Source organism: Rhincodon typus, chromosome 3 (assembly GCF_021869965.1).
Source record: "Rhincodon typus isolate 14 chromosome 3, sRhiTyp1.1, whole genome shotgun sequence".
NCBI lineage: Eukaryota > Metazoa > Chordata > Chondrichthyes > Orectolobiformes > Rhincodontidae > Rhincodon > Rhincodon typus.
Genome location: NC_063334.1, coordinates 61,755,609 through 61,783,417, shown reverse-complemented (window position 1 = coordinate 61,783,417; position 27,809 = coordinate 61,755,609). Strand labels below are relative to the sequence as shown.

The following is a 27,809-nucleotide window of genomic DNA, read 5'->3' as shown; positions in this document are numbered from 1 at the left end:
GGATCCATCACAGAATGGGGAAGAATTTGTTTCGAGTCTCAATCCCTGCCCCATCATACTTTTTGGTGGAAGTGCTGTGGGAATTCTTTTCATACACCTTATTGACGCTTCCAACAAAGTTTAACATGACCGGTGCGTTCCAGCCAGTAGGTGCTAGGAATACCAAAATTCCAGCAACTACTGGAGAATAAACCATGAAGTGCAAATTTTAGCAGAGAAACAGGAGTGGGTTCTTCAGTCCCTCAAGCCTGCACTGATTTTCAGTCCAATCAAGGCTGATGTGTACCTCCAAATCTTAGCTCAACATCCCTTGTTAATGTTACCTGACAAAAATCTACTGATCAGTTTTAAGTTTAATTTGTCTCAAGTTTTGTAGCTTTTTTTATTTGTTCAATTGATTCAGCAACTAATACAATAATTATATAGTTGCATGACTGTACAATAAAACTGAAGTAAGCTCTTGTAGATCACATTTTTTAACCAGATATTTGGGACAGATATTTCTAGAGAAACGCATTTTGTGGTGCACCTCATTGAGCAGTAGGGTGCAGATGAAAGTCTCACTGACGTTTTATGGATTAATTTACTAGATGTGCAGCTGATAAAGAATATAGCAAGACCAGTGGGACACCTAGTACTTCTGTCAATGGCAGAACCAACAATTTATCTCCTTAACTCATGAAAAGTAATTGGGGAGAAGGAAGGTGAATCAGAGTTTTCAGGTCCAGAAATATAAATGATCAGATACTAAGATTGAATTCAAAAAGAAAGCAAAATAAAAAGAAAAATATCCAAACAGTACATACTCAAATTTTATTTGAAAAGAAAATTAACATCTGAAAAAACTTAAACTCTAGAATTTGTTTTTAAATTCACTAATGACATGTGGGCATTGATTCTGTTTGTGGTTTATTCATATATTTTATATTTTATATTTCTATATATTTTATATTATAATGCCACAAATAGTTGGGTTATTCTGAGTCTGATATCTGAAGTTTATTTGTTACACTAAGTATTTACAAGGCCGTAATATCACAGACTTAAACACACAGTCTAGATTCTATGCTTATTGATGTTGTTGCAGAATACACATGATCGACTGACCACATTGACTTCATTACACAGAGAATGACAGACTGAAGGCAAGCATGTACCTTTATACCAGATATTGTGATGTTATGTAACTGTCTTGAAGGTATGGCCTATCTGGGTACGGAATTTGTGCAATAATACAGCTTCCCCATCTTTTCCTTTTAAAGAATTGGGTCCTTTCAACCCTCTTCCATCAGTCAGACAATACAAAAGTTTGAAAACACGTACCAGCAGCTTCCAGATCAGTTTCTTCCCGGCTATTATCAGAATTTCGAACGGACCTCTTGTATATTAGAGTTGATCTTTCTCTGTACCTTCTCTGTAGCTGTAATACTATATTCAGCATTCTGTTCTATTATCCTGATGTACTATATGTAAGATATGATTTGTCTGGTTAACACACAAAACAATACTTTTCACTATATCTCAGTACATGTGACAATAATAAATCAAGCAAATCATTTTCTGATAACATGTACAAGGATGCTTTTTTTAGTCTATCCATATACATTCAAAGAACACCATGGTAACCAGCATGACCAGATCTGGTCCTTATACAGTTATCATGACTTTGCAAAGTAGCTTTACTTTGTGTTCTGCATTCTGTCATTGATGAGTATGTGTCATTTGTCATAGTTGTTTGCTGTTGTGTGTCATTATATCTTCAATATCTGAGTCATGGTCCTGAGTGAAGGGTTTGGCTGATATGCAGTCCTGTTTCTTTGTAGGACTTGGTCATTGCTAATTACAACATCATATGACCTATTTTCTACAATTCACATCTAACATGCACATATATTTTGAATCTATATTTTTGTTCTACTACCATTTAGCGCACTGTCTTTTACTCTAGTGTCCTTCACAATCTTTTCCACTTGTTCCTCCTCCCTCTTTCCCAACAAGTAAGTTATCATTTTTCCAGCCCCCTTCAGTTCCAAAGAAGTCATATCAGACTTGAAATGTTAACTCTTTCTCTTTCTCCACAGATACTGCTAGGCCTGTAGAGTTTAATCATAGAATAGAATCCCTACAGTGTGGAAACAGGCCCTTCGGCCCAACAAGTCCACACTGACGCTCAGATCATCCCACCTAGACCCATCCCCCTATAACCCTATAACCCACCTAATCTACACATCCCTGAACTCAATGGGCAATTTAGCATGGCCAATCCACCTAGCCTGCACATCTTTGGACTGTGGGAGGAAACCGGAACACCCAGAGGAAACTCACATAGACACGGGGAGAATGTGCAAACTCCACACAGAGAGTCACCCGAGGGTGGAATCGAACCCGGGTCCCTGGCGCTGTGAGGCAGCAGTGCTAACCACTGAGCCAGCATGCCGCCCCTTTCTCCAGCAGTTTATTTATCTTTACTTCAGATCTCCAGCATATGCATTGTTTTTGCTATTATCAAATGACCTAAGCCAGACATAATGGTATAATATCTTTCCATGAACCCATGTGTTGACGTGAAAATCCTGAACTCTCATGCCATGCCTTGCTTCAAGTTGGGATAACGTCTCTGTGCTCATTGGTCAAACTCTTGTTCTACTTTCTTTCTTTCCAACAGTGCATCATGTACATGTGGTTGTGTGGTGAGAGTGTGGGAGAGTAGATCTATACAAGTTCTATGTCCCAGATATGAGAACTGCCAGTGAAGGTAATTCATTGCCTAGAAAAGGACACATCGATTTAACATAGGTATCCAAATATTTGGCAAATCACTTAACTTTTTAATGGTTACGGATTTTCTGGAAGACTAATCAATTGAGGGTAGTGAGGGGAGGAGGTAATATGTTGAACACCCTATTTCCTGTAAACACCTTGAAAGGGTGTAATAGTGTACAGAGGACTGTTGTTAGATGCAATTTGTTGAGGTACAATGTGTCAATAACCATTTCGCTAGTTGTATCTTTGCATTGGGTCACAAACTGAAATATGGTGAAATAGTCAGTCACCAAAAGGTATCCTTTCCTTGGACACAGTGTGAAATCATGACAGATATTGTCTATCCTTCAGAAGGAAGTTTATGCAGAAGGAGAGGTTTTATCACTTGGTGATGTTGATGGAATTGGCATGTTCCACACATCTTGATGAATTGATTAATATCCTTTATTAATGCCAAGCCACTATATAGATTCACGCACCAATCTCATGGATGTTTTCTACATGCAGGTGATCTGCGGAGATGATAGCCTCATGGTATTATTACTGGACTATTCATCTAAAGACCCAGATAATGTTCTGGACATCCCTGTTCTAACCCTACCATGGTAGATGATGGAATTTAAATTCAATAAAAATCTGGAATTAAGAGTCTAACAATGACCATGAGAACAATTGCCAATTTTAGAGAAAAGCCTATTTGTTTCATTAATGCCCTGCAGGGAAGGAAACTGCCATCCTTACCTGGTCTGACCTACACATGCCCCCAGACCCACATCAACGTGATTGACTCTTAACAACTCTATGGGCAATAAATGCTGTCCGAGACAGTGATGCTCACATCCCGTAAACAAACAAAAATACTGTGTCTGGATGCAGAGGTTGTGGAATTATGATCTTGTTTGCCCTGAAAATTATTTTGTTGAGAAAACCTAGTTCATCTCTGAATGACCAGAAAGAACAGACCAGCTTAGGGACCTATTGGATGCATTCAGACCATCCACTGATCATTTTGAGCTGTTGAGTGGTCAGTTGTTTCACCTAGCTGTTGACTTGACATGAGCACGAGCCTGTGCATCCTGAAATTTACTCGAACTTTTAAATTTAATCTTCCAAAATCTGGGGGAGAAATAATGCTGTGCAGCTGTCTTAAAGATACAGGCCTGTCTGATCTAGAATCTGTGTCAAATACAACAAGCAACATCAGTATTTGCTGTCCATGCCAAATTATCCTTGAACTAAGTGTCTTGCAGGGTACTTAAGACTCAAAAGTATGGAATCAAAGTAGGCCGAACCATGTCAGGTTGGCTGATTTTTCTCTCTTGCGTTACTGAACTAAATGGATTTTTTCAGCGAGACTTGCTTTCAGCATTTCTTTACTGTATCCATTAATTGAAATTTGAATTCCAAAAGTTGCCTTGGTAGGATTCAACTCATGTCATCAGAGCAATTTCTTCGTTGTCTAGATTACAAGTCCAATGATTTCACTGCAGTATCACCATCTATCCCTAATATTAAACATTTGGACCATAAGCGTTTTTTGTCAGTCACCAAGAATCATCATAAAGTTAAAAAGGGTACACAGTAAAATATTTAGTAACTAACAATGTTGAGTTTAATGAATAATTTTACATACAAATCCAACAAAACCTTAATTAATGAGGATGCTAAGAATGAAATACAGACTGATGCAACCAGACTCAAAGTGTGACCTCAGCCCGTACAGGAATTAAATTCTTGGGTTTAATTCTGCATCAGAAACCAGCCATCCGGCCAACCAAGCTAACCAGCTCCCATGTAACTGAGCTAGCAAGTTCAGGAGATTCACATCACCTATGTACTCTTTATACTTTGAACTTCCTAATTAATAACATCAGCTGTTGTTAAGACACTGTTATTTTGTTCCAGCCAGATTCAGGCCATTGACTTTAAATATTGACACTTGTTTGCACCTGTACCCGAATGGTCCAGGTGCTGTTTTAAAAAAAAACTACCATATTTTGGCTTCATGTGGTCAGTTGAAGAGGCCTGCTTCCTATTGTACATCTACTATATCAGGCTTTTGCAGGGGTAGAGATTCAACCAATTACATTCATCAAAGAAATGCATCATCCCAGCTGTCTTTTTTTTTAATTTAAATGTTCACAGGAAGGTCTCCCCAAAAGTTACATTTCCTGCTAATCACTGCTCTGGGAACAGGGGGAGGAAATGAAAGCAATAATGGTCTCAAAGTTCTGTAGACACCCCTGCTTTATTAATATTGGAATGGTACAGTCCATCTCTTTAATAGCATTAGAAAGGAAGAATTATTACAGTACTGTGCTGATTGTCAAGTGGATCACTTTTCTGTTAAAGAGACAACATCACAATATTTTCAGCCATTGTTTTTATTGATAACATGTGTCAAACACAGCAGAAAATGAAAACTGAAGTTATAAGTAAGTAGCGGACTTTGCTCCAAAGATTTACATCAAAGTTGTGCTATGGTACAAAATAGATTTTTAAATATAAGGTATAACTGAAAAGATTTTGTTTTCTCAATAGAATACAAGAGGTTGCATGATGTCACCAGTTGCTTTTATTCTATTTGTAGGTTTCGCATTCATTGCTGAAAGTTAAAATACACCCAATAGAAGAAAAATGATGTTCAAAAACTCCATTGCCCTCTTGCTGCATTGTTTCTTTTGACCCAGGCCTAATTTATTTCAATAAAATTAGATGTAAGGGGTCAAAGCACAGAGCCTTGCTTAAATGTTGAATGATAACAGTGAAGCATTATGTGATGAACATTCGCATTAAACTACGCTTTGACGTGGGCTCATATCGCAGGATGATATTTAGGATTAGGCTTTAATCTATTTTAAAAAAGTATGCACCATCAGCAGAAAGAGTTCAAGTTTCCCTTTAATCTTTGGCAAGTTCTTAGTTATGTTTATATCATATACAGAGATTAGTAACTGTGTTGTAAAAGACTAATTAATACAGTAAAAATTCGATAGGATCACATTATTTCAACAATCCTTTAACATCTCATGTTTTACAGGGGAGATGTCTGAAGAAGTGTTTAGCAAACTTTTTTTTCACAAAGTATAAATCACATAGGAATACATAATATCTTCATATAACAATCTTATGATACAATTGATTCACGTTTCTTCTACTTTCTCTATGAGCGAGAACTGTTTTTAATGCAGCCAGTGCCTCTGTGAAACATAGATTTTTACTTCCGACTTCTAATATACAGGTAGAAATAAATAATTGCCATTACCAATGAATAAGGGTTTTAAAATCCAATTCTTTAATTTCGCTAAACAATTCCTTACCTTGTATGACCGTTTGGAAAGACTTATGCCAATTGTTTGCATATTACAATCGTCCTGGAGAATGTAACAGGCAATTAGAATATTAAGCACTGTCTTCTTATACACCAACACATTTATAATTCCAAACAATGATTGGTCCTAATTTTTTTTTGTGGAATCGGTGGATGGCAAGAGAAATGCAATCTGACCATTCATTTCTACTATTCCAAGGTCCCTCTAATTTTTCTTGCTACTGATTTTCTTTTCCTGTTGACACTTTCCTACGGAAGTTCGCACAACACAGCAACTTCTGAAACTGGAAGTCAGTGCATTTGCATGCTAGTGTACTCTGAGAGCTTAGAGGGAACATTGACCAGGTCTATGGTGATCACAATTTTACGTTGTGCTGTCGATTTACACGACCTTTATGAAGAGAAGACTATAATATGTGTAATTTAGAAAATAACAATTTATTTTTGAAATCTTTTTAGTAGTAAAACAAAACTTGACATGTTTCTGAGCCTCAGAGTGGGCCCCAAATTCAGTATCAGGTGTGTGTTCAGTTACATGACACAGTATCGTTCCTTTTGGGAAGGGGATACAGAATGCTCTTGATCGTAATTCTGTCATTAGAAGGACTGTACACCTCTGCTTCTTAGCAACCTTCCTCAAAGTCCAGGTCTTTTGGTCACCCCTTCTATTAATTTTTTTTGGCTCAATGTCAAATTTTGTCTGCCTCTGCGACGATCTTGAGATATTCTTTCCATATTAAGGACGCTATTGGTGGAATCTCACTTATGAGCAATATGGACTATGACAAGATGTATGGAAGAATCAGGCAACAATTGCAGCGAGGCTCATCTCAATCTCATGCCATCTTTTATGCTTTACAGAAGTGGCATGGGACGATTCTCTAAAAGCAGCAATGAGTTTCCAATGAATAGTCATTCTTGACTATTAAATGCCTTGATAACAGCACAACTCACCTCATTAATATTCAGGCTCCCACCTTACCAAATTCATCAAAAAAGCTCAACATCAGGAATACTAGGCAAGAAAACTGGAAGCAAACAGCAGTCGAATTCAACTTGCCACTTTCTCTGAGTGACCTCCTACATTGGATACTGGCCAGCAGCATCTCAGGGCAGTATTAACAGGCACCAGACTTGTGCACCCTTCATCCACGGACATTGGTGAGTGGCATTTCCCAACCCATCATGACCATCGTAGCATGCATAGCGGAGCATTTGTAAAAGTTGGGATAAAGGTGGTGACAGAAGGAACTCAAAGCAAATGGTAATGTGAATCAGCTGCAGAGGGCAAGGTAGACTACAGGAGGATGGACAGCATTAAGATGTAATGTTGGCGTTTGGGGCAGGAAAGAAATTATAGGTCAAGATCAATGTGGCAGGTCTCCATGCAGGGGGTTGGATAAAAATGGATGGTCAGAGTACTGTGATTATAAACAGGGACAAGGAAACTCTAAGGTTAATTGACAACCCAGTGAAGCCTGGTATTAATGGTGCCCACCACTTGCTACATTCCCAGCCATCACTTTCTGTTCTGTAGATGGGAATGTACTATCAGAAAATGCCTGGGACAATACCCAAGGTGGGCAGAGTTGATGCAAGTTTGATGGGAGAAAATGCAGGATCCACTGCAAAGCAGTTACATTTAATTTGCAATCATTTCATCACCTATTTGCTGTGCAGGCAGAATAAACATGATTCGGGTTTAAATGCTGGTCAAAGCCAGTTTGCTACTTGCAATTACTGCTTCCAAATTGATGATAATTTCATCATTATAATCGATGACGGTTCAAAGGGCAAATTCTGGCTGAATTACACTATGCATGTAACTTCCAAGGATCCGGAATGAGCCACAAAGTCTGTGCTGAATACATTGTGAAGTTTAGCATTTGATGTAGGCCCAGGATTGAGAGGGGCAGGCCCTCTTTTTGATGATATGTGGTGGTCACTCAGCCAACTGGCACCTTCACCAAGAAGCTGAACAGATTGTGGATGCCCACTGCAGACATGTCCCTGTTATCTGTGTCCAGCATATCTCGCTGTGTGGTGAATTATGCTCTGCCCGCATCTATAGGTTATGCCACTGACTGTTCTGAGATCTAAGGAAATTCTTTTGCTCCTTCTGTTCTCGATTTGGGTCACTTCCACCGAGAGTGATGGGTTCTGCCACTGGTAGCATGTTGGCCACTGTGGCTGCCTATCCAAGCAGGTAAAGACAGATAGAGGAGGAGAACCCATAGGGAACGAGGAGCAATGGGCTCAGGGACCCTCAGGATGCGAGGGGTGCCAGATCTTTCGGGTTCTGACTCAATTTTCCGAGGAAAAATCAAGCCGTACTGCTGACACAGGCTCTGTACTTCCCGAGAGACTGAAAGGGAACTAAGCCAGCTGCAGAAGTAGGAGATCAGCCTCTCCAGTGGCAGTGAGGGACCATAGCAGCACGGAATGTCTGTGCCCCTGGCTCCTTCTAGGGAGCAATGGATGAGCTGTGTCAGATCTCTCAGTTGGACACCCACAAAGGTACCAGTAACCAATGCCATCTGCACAAGATCACAATAATTCATTTCATTCCCAATGATGAGATTGCTGCAGCCGAGGCAAGGAATTCAGGAACACAGCTGGCTTTCTGCAGGTGCACAGTACCATCGACCCATGGCGCTGAAGGACCATATGATAACACTGTGAAATTCATCAACAGGACAGCATCCCTTCAAGGTGATCTGTGATCACCGTTACCATTTTCTAGATGCATGTGCCCCCTACACTGGCAGTTGACGAGACTGGCACACAAGAGTGCTCCAGAATGTACCTGCTGTGTTTGAGGGTCTGGGAACTTACATGGCTAGTTACTGGGAGACCGAGGCTGTGACCATGGCTGATAACACCATGGGATGCCCCTGACTGATGCAAAGTACATTTTTACTGTCACCTAACCCTCAACGAGAACTGTGGCGGAGCAGAGCAGAGGGCTCTTGAAGATACAGTTCCACTGCTTGGACCAGTTTGGGGAGCCCTTCAGCACAATCTGGACAAGAGTGTGCCACATCATCCTGTTGTGGTGCTCAACACAATTTGAGCAAACAACAAAGCAAGACCTTGGATGGAGCGATGGAAACATGATTAGTCTTCCGAGGAAGAGGACTTTGGTCATGATGCATAAATCTTGTTGGTATTTTGGAGGTGAAGTTTAATTTGTGTATCCCCTTTACTTTCTTTAATTAAACAAAGCGCATGTTTTCTGTATTCGTCTGATTGCTTGCCTGGTATGAGATGTTGACCTATTGGACAACAACAAGATGTAGGTTTACTGTAGGTAATGGGACTTGGTATCACTGACTTAGATTGTTCAGCTAGGATGTTGGGACAGCTAGTGTGTGGTGTAATTGATAAATGGAGACTAGGATGAGAGAATAGGGTTGTATGTGTGAGTGAGTGTCAATCTGGTCAGCTTTGTGGCTGCTGTGCCAACATGCTGCCAGTGAAAGCCAAAGCCAGACTGCAAATATTGTCCAGGTATACAATGGTCTATCAAAGATGGTCACTTGCAAGATATGCCACCCTTTCTGTTTATATCCACGGAGTGGTGAATTGCTCTGAAAACAGTATGTGGTAAGGTAAGGCAGAAATGAAATGAGAGATGCCATTTGGCTGCAATTGATAATTAACGAGGCCAGTTTGATAAGATACAGTGAGGGAACTTACTTGGACCTCTTGGCATATAAACCTCCAAAAAGGTTAATGTGGCTCATACTTCACCAAAACATCAGATTCAGCCACTAAAGTTTATTTTGAGTTATTTGGAGAAAATTAACATGAGTTTTAAATGTTTTAGTTTCATGTTATTAATATTTATAGGTTTAAAAGCAACTTGATCATAAATTAGTTGACCAGAATAGTTGATCAATTTAGACTGTGTTCACAGTACAATAAGAAGATATCGGATGGCGTTCACAGAGACACTTGAACTAAATTGGGAGCCATTATTTTTAAAATTAATTAACCCATTATAGATATTTTCTTTCTCAAAATTTTATTGTACCTCTTGTATTTGCTACCATCACATTTCATGTTGCTCTTTATAAATATGGTTAATAATGGTTTAGATGAAGGTAACAATAACAGCCATTTTAAGATAATTGAAAATAATTTGAAAGTTAAATCGAGTGAGCATACTACTGCAAGAACGACAATTGTTATCCCCTCAAAAATGCAATTTTGTGTGCGCATATTTTATTTCTGAAAGTAATGCAGGAAAAGTGTCAGTTAAGGAAGCTAGCTTTTAGACTATTGGGAGATGTCAGTAAGCAAGATCAATGAGGGAGATTGGAGGATATAACTAGCTGATTCCTTTAAGCTATGTTTTAATGTAAAAGTAATTGATATTATGGGGAGGGGAGGGTCTACTGTATTATCGCTAGAGTGTTGATCTACAGATCCAAGTTATGTTCTGGGGACCCAGGTTTGAATCTCACCATGGCAGATGGAGAAATTTGAATTCAATAAAAATCTGGAATAATAGTCAAGTGATGACCACTGTTCATTTTCAGAAAACAAACATTTTGTTTCAATTTAGAAAAAGTAACTGCCGTCCTTCCCAGGTCTAGCCTACATGTGATACTTGCGATTCCAGACTCTCAGCGATGAAGTTGACTCTTAATTGTCCTCTGGGCATTTGGGGATGAACAATAAATGCATGCCTAGCCAGTGATACTCCCATCGCGTGAATGAATGAAAGAAAAGTCAGGGTGCATTGACTGTAGATTGAGTATGCCAAGTGTTATGATCATCACTAATGCTGTTACTGGAAAAGTCAGAAGCCGTCTGGCTCAAAAGCCTTTTGCTTTAGCACAAGGTAGTCTTTAACTGAAACATAAACGTTGCAGATTTTGTCTATAACAAGAAAATGAGTTTATTACAGAAATGATAAATAGAATAAATTAAGCTGTTTGCATATAACACAATTTGAAAGGATTTGAAACATGCAGTAAAAATACAATTCCATCTGTCTGAAAACCATTACTTAGGGTACTCAAACACTAGAGAGAATTTGTCTGTTCCGCATTATAGGTTTACCTTAATTATGCCTCCCAATTCCTAGTCATGAGTCTTTGATAGCCACTTCCTTGATCAGTTACACAACTGAGCTTTAGATTTACTGAACTTTGAATAGCCAAACACTTCTGGTCAGGAACTTGCAAGCTAAAACCTTTTCACTGAAATAACCTAACGGTTGTAAATTATCCCTCCTTCTTTTTCAGCAGAAATTGTTTCATACATCTAAATTCAACTAGGACTTCTTCAAACTGAAACCAAAAGCTTTCCAAGCTATTGGTTTTCCCCTGAGCAAAAAAAAACTGATCCTTATAAACAGAAATCAAGCCAAAGCTCTTCAATGTTTACTTTGTCTGTTCAAAGAATTTTCTAAATGCAAGTAAACCAAATTATCACCCAAAAACCCCCTCTCTCATACTAGTTTGAAAAACAACCCTGACCCCAGAAATATTGACAAGTTAAGTCATTAAAATCTCTTCGTACACAGATCAAAACCAACATGCCATGAGTTCAAAAACCAAAACTCTAAATTCTATTAAAATATCTATAAATCTCACACCTTTATATCACATAAGTAACTAAAACAAAGGATATTCTTTCTCCAGAGTTGAAACTCCAGATGTGATACACACTTACTTACATAAAAATTGAATGTACTGTGACATAACAATGTGAAGAATTGAAAGGTTTTTTTTGGAAATGCAGAGCACTAAAAGATAAAGCTTAAAAATTTAAGAGGAAAACTGTCATAAGAGATCTAGCCTTTTGCATAATCAAAAATACTTGCAGAATCTTCCAGCTCAGCTCCTAGTAGGTCCATAAGCTGATCCTTAAAATAATTCTGGAAAATTGGTTTCTGCTAGAAATTGTGAGCTATTAATTATATCCCACTTTTGAATCGCATTCCCTCCCCACATGCCCTCCAAGTGCTTTGTGGCCATGCTAATAACAAATTTGTTTTATGATGCCTTGTAGACAAATTATGAATCAGATTGTGATTGTGTAGGAAGGTTTCACAAAAAATGAATTGAACTTTGCAAGCCATTTTTAACTTAGTTTTACACATTTTTCAAATTGCTTACTTTGAATATTTTTGTAATTGCGAAATTAGAGCATTTTTACCAGAAGTGAAATGAAGGCCCAGGTAACCAAGCCAGTCCAAAGATGCAGGTTGGCACTTTATTTGTTATGATGTTGTGAGCCTCATTTTTATTCACCACTTTGAAATTAGCCAAGGACAGTTGCATTCTCCAAATCCCAGGAACCATACTGCTAAACTAAGTCAAGGACTTTCAGATCAAGGAAGCTTTCTACTTGCCTGCTTTATCCAGTATATCTGCTTGGATAACACTTTGTAAATAAATCATTAACATCCTCACACCTTACCTGACAAAGGCCTGTGTACTTTACCTACAGCTGAGGTCTTGCCTACCCTAGGTCTTTCAAACCGCCAGGCTTCTGACTTCCTCCAAATTTTCCAAACTTGCTGGGGATTGGAGACCCAGTGGTCCCAAGAATTGGACTCCCCAGGAGTCAGTGATCAATCACCATACCCCAGATTGAATCCCAGTTTCTCTCTCTTCATCCATGGCACACATGTATTTGGTATTGCAGCCTCCTCAGGACTGCTCCATATCTGACTAGAAATAACCCAGTCAATCTGGTTTCCAAGCGAAGAATCTGTCTATTATGTCACACAAAAGATATGGAGTTAGAAGTCACAAGGGAACCTCTTTGTTCATGTTCCCTGTACTCCTACTGACTGCTCTCCCTACTCCTCACTGCCAGCAAAGTTAATATCAAGCCCATAATGTCTAATCACAGATTTTCCGTTAGTTTTTCCATTCGATCTACCATTGATGTTTGTACTGATGCTAATACATATTTATACTCTCTTGTAGCTCAAATCGAAGTAATACCTTGCAAAATCTGTGGTGATAAGTCTTCTGGGATCCACTATGGAGTCATCACTTGTGAAGGCTGCAAGGTAAGCGATTAAAATAAATAACAATCAACTGCTTGCAGTCAAATTAGTTCTCAGTGACATCTTGAGAGTAGAAATTGGTTGTTTTACTGTTTAGAGTCACACACTTGAAAAAAAAATCTAAATTAATTCAGCAAAATGTGGTGTTGTCTCTCCTTTAACATTGCAGTGTTGATTCTGATAATATCTTTATTTGGACAGCATTACCAGGAAGTAAATGAGGTAATGCTGCTGCTTCAGCAGAAATGAAGAACCACCTTAAATGCAACTGTGATCATTCTGTGGTAGATGATGTCTTATTGTGAGTGTACAAACCAATTTTTTTTTTAGTGTCAGTACAGCATAGTGGTGTAGTTCTCCACTTTTTTGACCTGTACTGATTTCCCCTATCACTGGGAAAGATCCTCAGGCAAAAGTGAACATCAAATTTTATTGGTTAGAATTCTGCTGCAGAATTTATCTCAAAAGGTGTGTGGAGAATGTTCTATATCTTCCCAAAGGGCACAGAATGTAATCTGGGTGAGGGAATTCCATGTTCAAGACTAAAAGACTAATCAAGCTGGTCAGGCCTTAAAGGACATAGCTCTAGACTGGGTATTGGGAGATGGTGAGGGAACCAACAAGAGAGAAAAACATGCTTGGCATCATCATTACCAATCTGCCTGCTGCCGATGCATCTGTCTATGATCAGTATCTGTAAGAGTGACCACTGCACAGTTTTTATGGAGGGAAGTCCCATCTTCACATCCGTCACTTTGCGTGGCACTATCACCGTGCTAAATGGACAGACTTTGATCAGATCTAGCAAGACTGGGCATCTATGAGGCATTGTAGAGCATCAACAGAAACGGAATTGTATTCCAGCACGATCTGCAACCACATGGCCCGGCATACGCCCTGTTAACCATTACCATTAAGGCAGGGGATCAAACTTGATTTTATGGAGAATGCAGGAGGGAATGCCAGGAGCAGCACCAGGGAAACCTGAAAATAATGGGTCAACCTGGTGAAGCCACCAAACAGGGCTACTTGCAGGTTAAATAGCATAAGCAGAAAGTGATAGACAGAGCTAAACGATCCCACAACCAACGGATCAGTTCTAAGCTCTGCAGTCCTGCCACAACCAGCATGAATGGTGGTGGACAATTAAACAACTCACTGGAGGAGAAGGCTCCACAAATATCCCCGTCCTCAATGATGCAAGAGCCCAGCACATCAGTGCAAAAGATAAAGCTGAAGCTTCTGCAGCAATCTTCAGCCAGAAGTCTCGAGTGGAAGATCCATCTTGGCCTCCTCCAGTAGTCCTCAGCATTACAGATACCAGTCCTCGGCCAATTCGATTCACTCCACATGATATCAAAAAATGGTTAGAGGTGCTGGATATGGGCCCTGACAACTTCCCAGCAACAGGACTGAAGACTTGTGTTCCATACTTGCTGCTCCCTTAGCCAAGCTGTTCCAGTACAGTTACAACACTGGTATCTACCTGACAATGTGGGAAATTTCCCGTGTATGTCCTGTACACAAAAAGCAGGATAAATCCAACCAGTTAATTACTGCCCAGTACTACTTTTAGTCATCGGGAAAATGATGGAAGGTGTTATCAACAGTACTATTAAGCAACACCTGCTCAGCAATAACCTGCTCAGTGACGGCCAGTTTGAATTCCACCAGGGCCAGCCAGCTCTTGACCTCTTTGCAGCCTTGGTTCAAACATGGACGAAAGAGCTGAATTCGAGAGGTGAGGTGAGAGTGATAGCCCTTGACATCAAGGCCATATTTGACTGAGTGTGGCATCAAGGAGCTCTAGCAAAACTGGAATCAATGGGTAACATGGGCAAACTCTCTACTGGTTCAAGTCACACTTGGCATATAGGAAAATGGTTGTAGTTGTCGCAGGTCAGTCATCTCAACTCTTGGACATCTCTGCAGTTGTTCCTCAGGGTAGTGTCCTAGGCCCAATCTTCAGCTGCTTCATCAATAGTCTTCCCTCCATCATAAGGTCAGATGTAGGAATGTTCACCAATGATTGATTGATTGCCAATGTTCCGCACCATTTGCGATATCTCAAATACTGAAGCAGTTCATGTTCAAATGTGACAAGATTTGAATAATATGACGGCATGAGACAACAGGTGGTAAGTAGCATTTGCAAGACAAATACCAGACAATGACCATCACCAAAAAGAGACAGTTTAACCACCTCTCTTGACATTCAATGGTGTTAGCAGCACCGGGTTTCCCAACGATCAACATCCTGGATATTACCATTGACCACAAACTCATCTGGATTTGCCACATAAATGCAGTGGATACAAGAGCTGGTTAGAGGTTAGGAATAATGTGGTAAGTAATTCACTACCTGATTCCCAAAGCCTTTCTGCCATTTACAAGGTGCAAATCAGGAGTATGATGGAATGTTCCCCATTTGCCTGGATGGGTGCAGCTCCAACAACAGTCAAGAAGCTTGACACCATCCAGGACAAAGCAGCCTGCTCAATTGGCATTACATCCATTTTGGAATCCATTCCTTCCACCATCAATGCTCAGTAGCAGCAGTGCGCACAATGCACTGCAGAAATTCACCAAAGATCCTAAGGTAGAACCTTCCAAGCCCCCAGTCACTTCCATCTAGAAGGACAAGGGCAGCAGATACATGGGAACGCCACCACCTGCATGTTCCCCTCCAAGCCATTCACCATCTTGACTTGAAAATATATTGCTGTTCCTTCACTGTCACTAGATCAAAATCCTGGAATTTCCTCCCTGAAGGCATTGTGGGTCTATCTATAGCAAATAGACTGCAGTGATTCAAGAATGCAGCTCACGACCACCTTCTCAAGGGCAACCAGGGACAGGCAATAAATGCTGACCAGCCAACAATGCCCACATTGCATGAGTGAATTAAAACAAACCAAAATATATCGCAAATCTAGTTTTATTCAGTCAGAATTTATGTAAATAAGGAGGATGTAAAAATTGGTACTTTAAAACAAATGGGTTAACGTCTTGCATCAGTCTATAGTGGTCCATGTAAAAGATTTGAGAACACTTCATGACAGCACAGTGGAACAAAGAAATGGACAATCTTCTTTTTCAGAAGTCATGCCTGTCCTTTGATTTGAGAATGGCATCTCCTTAGAGTTGTGAGCTTCTGCCATATCTTCATGTGACTGACCAGGCTAATACTTAACCAGCAAATCTTTGGGTCAGGGGGCAGGTTGTCCCCCAAGCTGGTGAGATCTGGAGTTCAGGATTAGCTTCCTTTTTTTAATCCCGTCCTTTCTTGTCTCTAAGCCATTTGGACTCTGAGTGTAATGCAGCTTGATGAACAAGTTGTCACCATTTTGAATAATTTGTAACAAGCTTCTCACAGTCATTAATTTTGGTGCTGCCACACTTCAGGGAAAGCTTCTGAGTGTCTTTGAGATTTCTTTATCCTTCCCCCAAAACATTTTCCATTTGACGTCAGGAGAATAGGACCTGGTTGGGGGCATTCTTTTTCAGCTATCTGTCACTGAATCTAGCCTGTTGGTTTCTCTGGAGTTTAGCCTGATTGCTTATAGAGCCAACATCAATAAGGACACAAATGTTTACTCAAAAATCCCGCCATTTAATCTGAAGAATGCGGCAGGGGCTTTACTGGTGAAATTTCTTTAGTGCTCTTACAAGTTGTTGATGCAGTCCAGGCATCACTACAGTTCAGGAGGATGGTGATGATAACTACTCTGTACATTAGTGCATTTCTTGATTTGAGGATCTTTTGCTCTCAGTGCTCACTGTCTTATAGAAGGCTGAGCTGGTGCAACTGAGTCAGTACTCTCCTCAATTTGATCTTTTCGATGAGAGATTGTTGCCAAGATAAGAAGTGCCCAACATATTCCAGCACCTCACATCCCACATATTTGGAAAGTGGGATATTTGACTGGGTATGCACGTGTTTTTTTTTGTCAACAAGCCAAGTGTCTTGTAAGCAGAAGTGAAGAGATTAACTGGCTTGTAAACCTGATGCAGAATTGGCAATGACACTGCTGTCAATCTGCATAATGGATGTCATGATGATCAGTTTAGCTTTGGCCTGGAGGTAAAACTGATTTAAAGTGTTTCATCTAGGTGGTATTTAATATGCACACCAGAGGGCTATTGATTAGGAAGAGGTGACGGCCTAATAATATTGTGACTAAGCTATTAACCAGAGATACAGGTACTATTCTTGGAACCAGGATTGAAGTCCCACCACAAATGGTGATGGAATTTGAATTCAATTGTTTTTAAAAAAGCCTGTAATTTAAGAGTCTAATGATGACATGAAACTGTTGCCATATATTGGAAGAGCTCATCACAAATGTCCTTTGGGGAAGAAAACTGCTATCCTTACCCAGTCGGATCGACATGTGACTCTAAACCCACAGGAATGTGGCTGACTCTTCACTGCTATCTGGGCAATAAATGCTGACCTAGCCCAGTGATGCTCACATCCCATGAACGAATTTTTGAGAAAAGTGAATAGCCACTATCTCACAGATTATAATAAGTTGGGGCTATCACACAATCTTGTTTAATGCCAATGCATATTTTGAAAGTGTTGTTTCACATCTCCCACTCAAGACAGTTGCTGACTTTGTGAAGTTGAGTAGAGTATTTGTGGATTGGAAGGCAGGATGTTAGAATTTGTTGCTGGGAAAATGGTATGGGGAATGCAGTGCATGGTCCCTTTTTAAAATATGTTTTTTTTCTATGCTTAGAGATTCAAAAAGGATTTTGTGGGTTTGCAGGTACACAGAGCACCTGAATTGAAAAACTTGTATCAAAAGGCTATACTGTTAGCAAGCAAAGCAGCATTTTTACCAAGACAACAGCTTTTTGAATTTTAGCTAATTAATTTAAACGAAGCTGTTGGATATCAAAAACCAACTAAATTTTAAATTTGATGGTTTTGCCAACATAGTTGAGGTTGGTTGGCTCGCCGAGCTGGTTTGTTGTTTTTGCAGATGTTTCGTTATCGTGCTTGGTAACATCCTCAGTGCAGCCTCTGATGAAGCGTCGGTGTGTTTTCCCGCTTGGTTTTTATACTCTGGGGTCCATTGCGATGGATTGCCTCACTTCCGGGTTTCTTCCGTAGTGGAATGTATTTGGGGTCGAGTTCAATGTGTTTATTAATAGCATGCTTCGTGGAGTGCCATGCTTCCAGGAATTCTCCTGCTTGTCTCTGCCTAGCCTGTCCCAGGATCTTGGTGTTGTCCCAGTCGAAGTCGTGCTTCTCCTTGTCCATGTCCTTGCCAACATAGGACAAATCCTATTGTAAGAAATTGCTATGTCATCAAGGGTATAAAAGATGAGGGCATTTGGAAAATCAGGGAGAACCAACTGCCACATGCCAAGAGAACAGCTGTGTTATAGGAAAGAGAATCACTGGCTCTCTCAGAATTCTCTAAGCCTTGGAGTAAGCTCCATCTAAATTAAAGGTATGTACGGCACAAGTAGTTAAGCTTACTGACAAAAGAATTCGACAGAAAAGGCGTTCTGGACAGAAGGATTTGTCAGAGGCTGTAACCTGGCTGTAATTTCGAGAGACTAATTTATATTTTTTTTATTTTGTATAAGTGGTACTTGTATTTATTGGAACAGCATAACATTTTAATCTTGTTTTATTTGGGAATAGTGAGTAGTTAGGGGGTTTATTCATTTTGTTAATAGTTTAGTTAGTTTGTTCACTGTTAGAGTTAGATAATTTGTTACTTGTTGATTATAAAGAGTGTCAGGTGTTTATTTTTATTTAACCACTCCTCTATTTCAGATTATAGGGTGAGGCATGCCTCTCTGGATGTTTCGGTTTTAGTTATCAGAGGGGGATCAATCTCCGCTTTATAACACTGATATGTTACGATGAAGCATCTTTGAACTGGAAAATCTCTGGGAATCAATCCCCAGAGTTTCATGATTTACTGAAACAAATGCTTTGTTCAGATTGAATGCAGTGAAGAGTTCCTGCTGGTGGTCCCAACAATTTTCTTGGGTTTGCCTGGCAGTGAGACCAGGTCAGAGATTCCTCTAGAAGGTCAAAAGGCACACTGTGTCTATATGAACATTTGCTCAGCCACAAAAAGTATGCAATTCCATAGTCAAAATATTGTCAACATGGCCGTGTGCGTGGGGAAATAGTGTCTCATTAATTTGAGTTTTTTTTTGAAGTGACAAAGAAGATTGAATATAGAGCAGTAGATGTTGTCTATATGGACTCCAACAAGGCATTTGACAGGGTTCTGCATAAAAGTCTGGTTGGCACGGTTAAATCACATGGAATCCAGTGGTCCCAGTTAATTGGATACAAAATTGGCTTGAAGGTAGGAGACCGAGGGTGGTGATGGAGGGTTATTTCTCAGACTGGAGGCCTGTGACCAGCGGTGTACCACAAGGATCGGTGCTGGGTCCACTACTTTTCATCATTTATATAAATGATATGGATGTGAACATAATGTGTATGGTTAGTAAGTTCGCAGATGACGCCAAAATTGGAGGTGTACTAGACAGTGAAGAAGGTTACCTGAGAGTACAGTGGGCCCTTGATAAGATGGGCCAATGGGCCGAGAAGTGCCAGATGGAGTTTAATTTAGATAAATGTAGGGTGTTGCATTTTGGTAAAGCCAATCAGGACAGGACTTATACATTTAATAGTAGGGCCCTGGGGACTGTTGCCGAACATAGCGTACAGGTGCGCAGTTCCTTGAAAGTGGAGTTGCAGGTAGACAGGGTGGTGAAGGAGGTGTTTGGCATGTTTGCCTTCATGGGAGCTGGGATGTCATGCTGTAGTTGTATAGGTCACTTTTAGGATACTGATTTTCAATTCTGGTCTCCCTGCTATTGTTGAAACGTGTTGTTAAACTTGCAAAGGTTCAAAAACAATTGACAAGGGTGTTGTTGGAATTGGAGAGTTTGACCTTTTGGGAGAGGCTGAAGAGGCTGGGGCTTTTTTCCCTGGAGTGTCGGAAGCTGAGGGTGAACTTGTAGAGGTTTGTAAAATCTGGAGGGAGATGGATAGGGTAAATAGACAAGGTTTTTTTTCCCCCTGGAAAGAGGAGTCCAGAACTAGAGTGCATAATAGGTTTAAGGTGAGAGGGAAATATTTAAAAGGGACCTGAGGGGCAACTTTTTTCACACAAAAGGTATGGAATGAGCTGCCAGAGGAAGTGGGGGTGGGTACAATTATGACCTTTTAAAAGATATCTGGAAGGGTGTATGAATGGGAAAGGTTTAGAGGAATATGGGCCAAATGCTGGCAAATGGGACTAGATTAAGTTCTGACATCGGGTCGGCATAGATGAGTTGGACCGAAGGATCTGTTTCCCTGCCATATTACTCTATGACTCTATAATTGAGGAGAATGCATGGCAAGATTTTTCCTGTTAAGAACAACAGGAAAACACCTCAATAGTTTCCACAGCATAATTTAATCCGCCCTTCATGATATTTATGATTGCCAGATTGATGAAATCAGGATAGGTCATTTTCCTTCTGAATTGCAAGTTGAGTACATCGAGTCTCGACGTGAGCAAAATCCGATCAGTTAGAATGTTATCAGAATCACAGGCTTTGAAGTTTTCATTTGTTTGATTGCTTATTGCAGTCTCTCCCATTGATAGTGGCCCACCCTGGATTCTACTATAGGGCACTGAGAGCTTGAATAGTATCAGCTACTATTTGGATTCAAGGTTCAGGAGTGTTGAAATTGTTCCTTCCAGGATTGACAGATTTTATTATCATTTTTAAGAAGACAGACACTATCTTGTGAGTGAAGGGAATATTGTCTCTTTGACTTTAATTTATAGATACGCCTGGTGGTCTGAAAAAAATTTGCATGTCATGATGGTCAGCATATTATTGAATTTCTCAGGCTTTCTCTTCCTACCACTTATCCTTTACCTTCAGGATTTATCCTTCGTGTCAGCCCTGAGGTGTTTGAATGCTGCCTCCTGGAGTTATGACTTTAGGTTGTTCAATGAAGGTGGCTCAATTTTATTTTTTCCCAGTATGTCACATGTTTCAGCTTAATTTTGATCGAGCCAGTTGTGGTAATTAATGCTCTGGACACAGGGCAGCACGGTGGCTCAGTGGTTAGCACTGCTGCCTCACAGCGCCAGGGACCCAGGCTCGATTCCAGCCTCTGGTGACCGTGTGGAGTTTGCATGTTCTCCTGCGTCTGTGTGGCTTTCCTCTGCATGCTCTGGTTTCCTCCCACAGTCCAAAGCTGTGCAGGTTAGTTGGATTGGTCGTGCTAAATTGCCTGTAGTGTCCAGGGATGTGTGGCTAGGCGGGTCAGCCATGAGAAATGCAGGGATAAGGTAGGGGGCGGGTGGGATGCCCTTCGGAGGGGTGGTGTGGATCCGATGGGATGAATGGCCTGCTTCCACAGTGTAGGGATTCTATTTACTCCAATGAGCTGAAATTGAGTGAGGTATGTGAAGGCTTTCCAGATTAGTTACGAGCTGCTCCTGGAATTTCTGTCTTTGGTTGGTATACTAAAGTGCAGTTACAGTGATGATTTTCCTCTTGGATTTGTGCTGTCTTTGTGCTAGGCTGATGCTCATCACCAATCAAACAAGTTGTCAGTCCCCTGCAAGGATCAAATGATGCAGACTTCACTTAGGTTATATCATTGGCTCAAAAATCTAAGCGGCGCCAGTGCTTTGATCTAGAATGCTCTGTGTGGTTTTGTGTTTCTCCTCTGGCACAAGACAGAATGAGGCCATTCCTACTGGCCCACATGTTCCAAAAATTGGCAATCGCAGTCAGATTGCCACTCGACTCCTATTTTATTTGCCCGTTAGAACCAAACACCTCATTTCCACCTAAGAGTTATGAAGACAGCTCCTTCAGAAATTCAGAGCATACCCGAAATCGGTCAGTTCCCTCGTGGTGTAGGATAGGTGGGGGGGATGGCAGGGAGTCAAAGCACAGCCCTTGTTTACAGCAATCGGTGAACTGTGTTCTGAGATTTAGATGTCCAGCATAACAACCAGTCACTTACACAATTGTTTTTGGAAGGATGAGTATACAAGGTAAATGTTGGTTTAGGGTGATGGGTGGATCTAGTGTATGACTGCCAGTTGGGTAGGATGCAAGGTATACACATTGCCAGGTGGGGAGAGTACCAGGAAATTGATAGAGTACTTAGGGTAGATTTGAGATCGCGAATGGGATGGGATATCAAGACCAACAGCGGGTGAGGGCGGGCAGGGGAATGGGTATGTCAGAGCCAATGGCAGTGGAACCTCTGTCCCAACTCAGGTATCTAACAATTGTCATGTATCTGTCACCTTTGTGCGGATGTTTGTCTACAGACACCCAGTTCCCAGCCGTGTCCCTGTTCCTGTCACCAACTGCCACAGAACTTGGCACGTGAGTTCTGGCAGAAGCCTGTGTCAGACTATATTTAACACGGCAACATTGCTGATATTGTCCACATTATATAACTTATTGGGAAATATAAGTAGGCTTCTACCCTAACCCTAAACAGGTTAATGAGGATGATGTACTCTGATATCAACTGGCACATGCTATCAAGGCTCGAAGAATGAAAGCACTGTGCTAAAGAGCTGTAATCAGTATTCTGTGTATTTGAATGTAAATAAAGAGCTTGCAGGGCTTACTGATAAAGACAAAAAGTTACTCTTAGTCAAGGCAAACATAAAGATGCCACAGACTCCTCCAAGCAGGACCAGTCTAGCCAGGTACAGCAGCTTCAAGATTGCAGTACAGATACCCAATACTCAGACCCCATGGTAGGCAAAATCCATGAGGGGATAATGATGCAGGCTTGAATAGAACAGGAGTGGTACAGTCCATAGATACAGCAGCATCAGCAGGCACACCCTTTTTCTGGGTTTAGTGGTCAGGTTTCAGTGATGTCATCAAGCTGCCACTGCAGTCAGTGAGATGCACAGGCCTCCTATGCCTGTTTTGTGGCTGATTCGATTTTGTTTTTGAACCATACTTTGTCTAGTGCCTCACCCTGATGTTGCCACTAAGGGTGGTTCTACCTGGAGCAAAGAGCTTGCAATGGCTTCGATCAAGGGACTATTAGAACACAAGCCTCTCCATCACTTCAAGGTCATGATCTGTAGAGGGGCTTTGGAAAGAATGATCATAGTAACTCAATGCTTTAAGAACTAAAAACTCTTTGAATGTCATTGCAATTGCTTGGTAAATGTCACATTTCATCAAGTAGTCTAAGCCAGTTGTGCATATAGAGAACAAACTAGAATTTTTTTCCCCAGGAAGCTAGAAGTGAGGTAAAGTAGAAAACGAAACAGACAGAATAGGAACATGTTCTCAAATTCTTGGAGCTGTGTTGACACTCTAGATGTAACTGGATGATTTCTCCTCCCACTGAGGAGAGCTACTGTCAGGGGACTCGGATCTGATAGAGGTGTACAATATTGTAGATTCAAATCATCAACCCAGGCTGCCTGCAAGTAAGGCTTCTGTTGACTGTGTGTAGTTTCAGAATTACCCCTGTTTCAGGTGTACTAAATGCACAAGTGAAAGATTCCTGCCTGTCCAGATGTGATTGGTTAACAACTGTATTAAATTTTGCTTCATTTGGACTCTGCAGTTTACACAATTTGCTTACAGTGGTTAATTGAAGCCTTTCATGTAGACTAACTGGGCATATCACCATCAAAAATTTTCTTCCAAAAGAGCAAATTTTAGGTTTTTTTTGTACCAGAACCAACCCCCCTCAAAATACATGAAGCTAGCCTTGACCCTAACTTTTTTTTTCTTATTTGAAAGGCGAGTGCCAGATGCTGCATTCCAAGTGCAATTGGATTGGTCAAACTACCAGTCTTGAAGCAAAACACACCTTATTCATACACTCTGGTTAAAATACAACAAAGAGAATTGGAATAACAACTTATTAGAAAACTTAACAGAATAATCAATTAGTAGTTTAATAAACAGTAACTGTTCCAGTGTAGTAGCATCCCATAAACACACCCTTGGCAAAGACAAATACAGTAAAATAGAGTGTCTCACATGCAATGCTAATAGCAGGAAGAGAATCCCCAGTTTTTAGCTGCAACAGAGAGGAAAAATAGCTTCCACGTCCTGTTTCAAGATCACAGCAACTGCTACAGAAGGCTAAAACTTAAAATAAACTGGTTCTGTGGGAGCTTGAGCCCACCTAGTCTGGCTGCTTGTATTGTTCCCACTATAAAAAGCAACTGAAGGCCTCACAAGCCGTTTACTTTATTGGCTTTAGAGCATACTGCTCAGTGCCACTGTCTCAACCTTTCTTCATTAAAAACAAACCAGGACAAAATACACCTCTCAAAGACATAGTATCATCACAATACTAGGTAAAATAATTTATTCAACTCATTCAGTTTTTTTATGTTGTCCCTCTATGCAGGGGTACCATGATGGTACAGATCAAGTGAACATGTCCAAACTTGGCCACATTCAGATTGTAGTCAAACTCAGTGACTTGAACATTTGGAATCTTTAACTCCAGGGGATGCAAACTTGAATAGAGATTTGTAAATCTGTCTCTGCCACTTGAAACAATATTGGATCTGGTTTTCATCTGTTCATTATTCCAGCATAACCCTAGAATCCTCTGGATTCTTTCTTCTAACCATTTTAAATGCCTTTTCCTCTGTGCCTCTCCTTAAAGTGTGAGAAGCTTGTGAAATTCTTTGTCACAAAGAATTGATTACCATCCAATCAACTGGCTCTGCCATGACACTCCAACAGACCCAACCTACTCAAACTTTCTTATAAGTCCCTCATTCAAGAAAGTGGGCTAACAAACTATTCCCATGTGTAACCTCCTACATTTTTCTGTTTCTTTGTTCTACTAAGACTGATTCTACATCTCGATCTTTTGAACTAAGATCATTACTTCTAATGTATAAATGACATCTTGAATTAGCAGATCTATCCAACTTTTCCTAGCTTCCTGTCTTTTCATGAAGTGGCTGTACAAGATACTTTCACGATTGCCTTTTTAATTGATGCTGGGGCAGGAATCTGTATCACTTGAAAATTACCACTCCCAACTCAAAGCTTTGTTACTGCTAGATTTGACTATTCCAATGTACTTATGGCTGGTTTCCCACTTGCTAATCTTTGTAAACTTGAGGTCATTCAAAACTTCAGCTGCCCATCTCTTAACACTCACATTCCTCTGTCACCCCTCTACTTGTTGGCATACATTGGCACCCAGTGAAGTCACACTTGTTTTTAACTTTCATCCTGTTTTCAAATCACTCCATAGTTTTGCTCCTCCCTATATCTGTCAATATCTCCAGCTCTACAAGCCTCCAAGATATCTGCACTCCTCTCATTCTGGTATTTTTCAGCATTCTCAATTATAATTGCTCCACCATTGGTGGTCATGCTTTTAGTTGCTTTGGTCCCAAGCTCTGGAGTTCCCTTCCCGTTGTTCTGATTTTCATCCTTGCTTTGCTCCTTTCAAACACAGGTTAAAATCTACTTCCTTGATGTGATCGTCGGATCTCCTGTCTCATTATGTGATGGTGTTTTATAATCCTCCTCTGCAGCACCTTTTTAAAGGTGCTATATAAATAATTTGTCACATAAATAGATTGCTGTTGAATATAGTTTGGCACTTGGCCTTTCCTAAGCCAGTTTTATGCAATACATTAACCCGCAAGCTTGTGGTTAATTAGGAATTCATACATGGGTAAAAACCAAAAGAACTGTGGATGCTGTAAATCAGGAACAAAAACAAAGTTGCTGGAAAAGCTCAGCAGGTCTGGCAGCATCTGTGAAGGAGAAAACAGAGTTAACGTTTCGGGTCCGGTGATCCTTCCTCAGAACCTCAGTTTGAAACATTAACTCTGTTTTCTCCTTCACAGAAGCTGCCAGACCTGCTGAGCTTTTCCAGCAACTTTGTTTTTATTCATATATGGGTAGTTGTCCTGTTAATTAGTAAATAGGAATGAGTTTTCAATCCATAATCATACACCATATGTTTGAATACTTTAATAATTTCATGTATCCGTTGAGGACAAAAAGCTTCTGTACCAGAATTGGATTGTTTGAGTGTTTAGCTTCCTTCATCACCCAATGGACAATGTTTGTTAAATGAATATATAAAAGATGGATTACTTTGCTTGTATTGTGTGAATGTATGTATATTTAAAAAGTACTAAAATTCATGCATGTGTCTAACAATGTATGACATTGCTACACCTGATGACTGTTCAGAAATGTATATTGGATAGCACTGCCAAATCCTAGCTCCTGTGATTTTACTCATCGATTTCAGATCAGTTTTCTTTTGTCTGACAATCCACTAATCAATGGCATCTTTATAGACAGTACACAAAATGAAAGCAGAATCATTAGTTGTCAAATGATCACAGCTGCTAAAAGCTCTCAAAAAGATATTATGGAATCATTCCAGAAGCACAGATGGTATGCACTGCTTATGGTTTTTAAGTCAGCTTCACTGTAAATCCACAGATAAAGAAATATAAGGATTGTAGAATTAATAAGAAAATATTTTTCCTGCAAACTTAATACTGTTCTATTAAACATCCTAGGTTGAATTTTGTCCCTATTTGATATAATTCAAGTTTTTGTTAAATTTTAGTTGTCTTCCAGTACTTTTTTTAACAAGCAGTTTTGTCCTTTTACATTTCAAATCATTTTTACTTAATTCCTTTGCAACTCCATTCAATTTTGTGCCATACACCTGTAATAATATTACCAATGTCAACACTAGATTCAGAGAAAACTCTTTAATCTCAGTGAAAGTGCTGACATTTCTCACTGTGTTCAAGTTTAAATGGAATAACTGATAGGTATTGGCAGTCAAACGTCCATTTCAAAGCCAGATTTAAGCTTTAGTCTCAATATGCTTGACACAATTTTTTCAACCAATGCCCCAACCAGACATAAAACAGATGTAACTTCATAGCTTATGTACTATGCAGCCAGATCACCAGTTATCAAAGTTGGTATTATCCTATCCATTATATCTTATGCTTGATGCCAACAAATTAAAACTAGTATCATTCTGTCCACATCAATGCAAAGCAATTTAACAGGTTCCTTGATAATTGAAGCTACTGTTTTAACATATTAGGCTTTAGTATTCATCAGTCTAATTAGTCTCACTGAGAAAAGAACAGTTGAGATGCTTACCAATCAATAGAAAAAGGTAAAATAGCATAGCCTGTACACTTTATCTTATTGATCTCTGAAGATGTTACTTTAATGACAAGAGGATAAGTATTGCAGATCAGTTTCTTTCTGTCTTCCTTCCCATTCAATTTACACTTTTTCTCTTGTTGGAAATACTTTTGTGCCATACTTGGTCTACAGGCAGTAATGCTCATTCAGACTCAGAGCCTGAGTTTAGCCTAACCCACTCAGTAGGAATTGGACAAGTCCAGGTCAGGCACCTGTTTTATATCTTGTCCAAATTTTACTTCTATTTTCATCAATGAGGATTAATATCAGATGAGAAGTCAACACCAACCCAAACATGCTCTTTTTCCACTGGGTTGGTTAAGGTAAAAGTGGGACTATTCTGTAAGCTTGGACAATAAAATTTAGTGGGTTAATTAATGATGGATTGTGTCAAGCAAGCTTAGCTTAGTTCTGGGGTAGTGGGAACTGCAGATGCTGGAGAATCTGAGATAACAAGGT

General features: G+C 40.0%; 1 protein-coding gene across 1 annotated transcript in view; it reads left to right on the top strand.

Annotated features, from left to right (window-relative positions):
- Nucleotides 1–5,158: 5,158 nt before the first annotated feature.
- Nucleotides 5,159–27,809, top strand: part of rorb (RAR-related orphan receptor B) — a 103,077-nt gene continuing 80,426 nt past the window's right edge. The window contains exons 1-2 of the mRNA XM_048594866.1: nucleotides 5,159–5,198; nucleotides 13,045–13,130. Of these exons, the coding sequence (XP_048450823.1) occupies nucleotides 5,159–5,198; nucleotides 13,045–13,130 (126 nt within the window). The remainder of the gene's footprint in view (nucleotides 5,199–13,044; nucleotides 13,131–27,809) is intronic.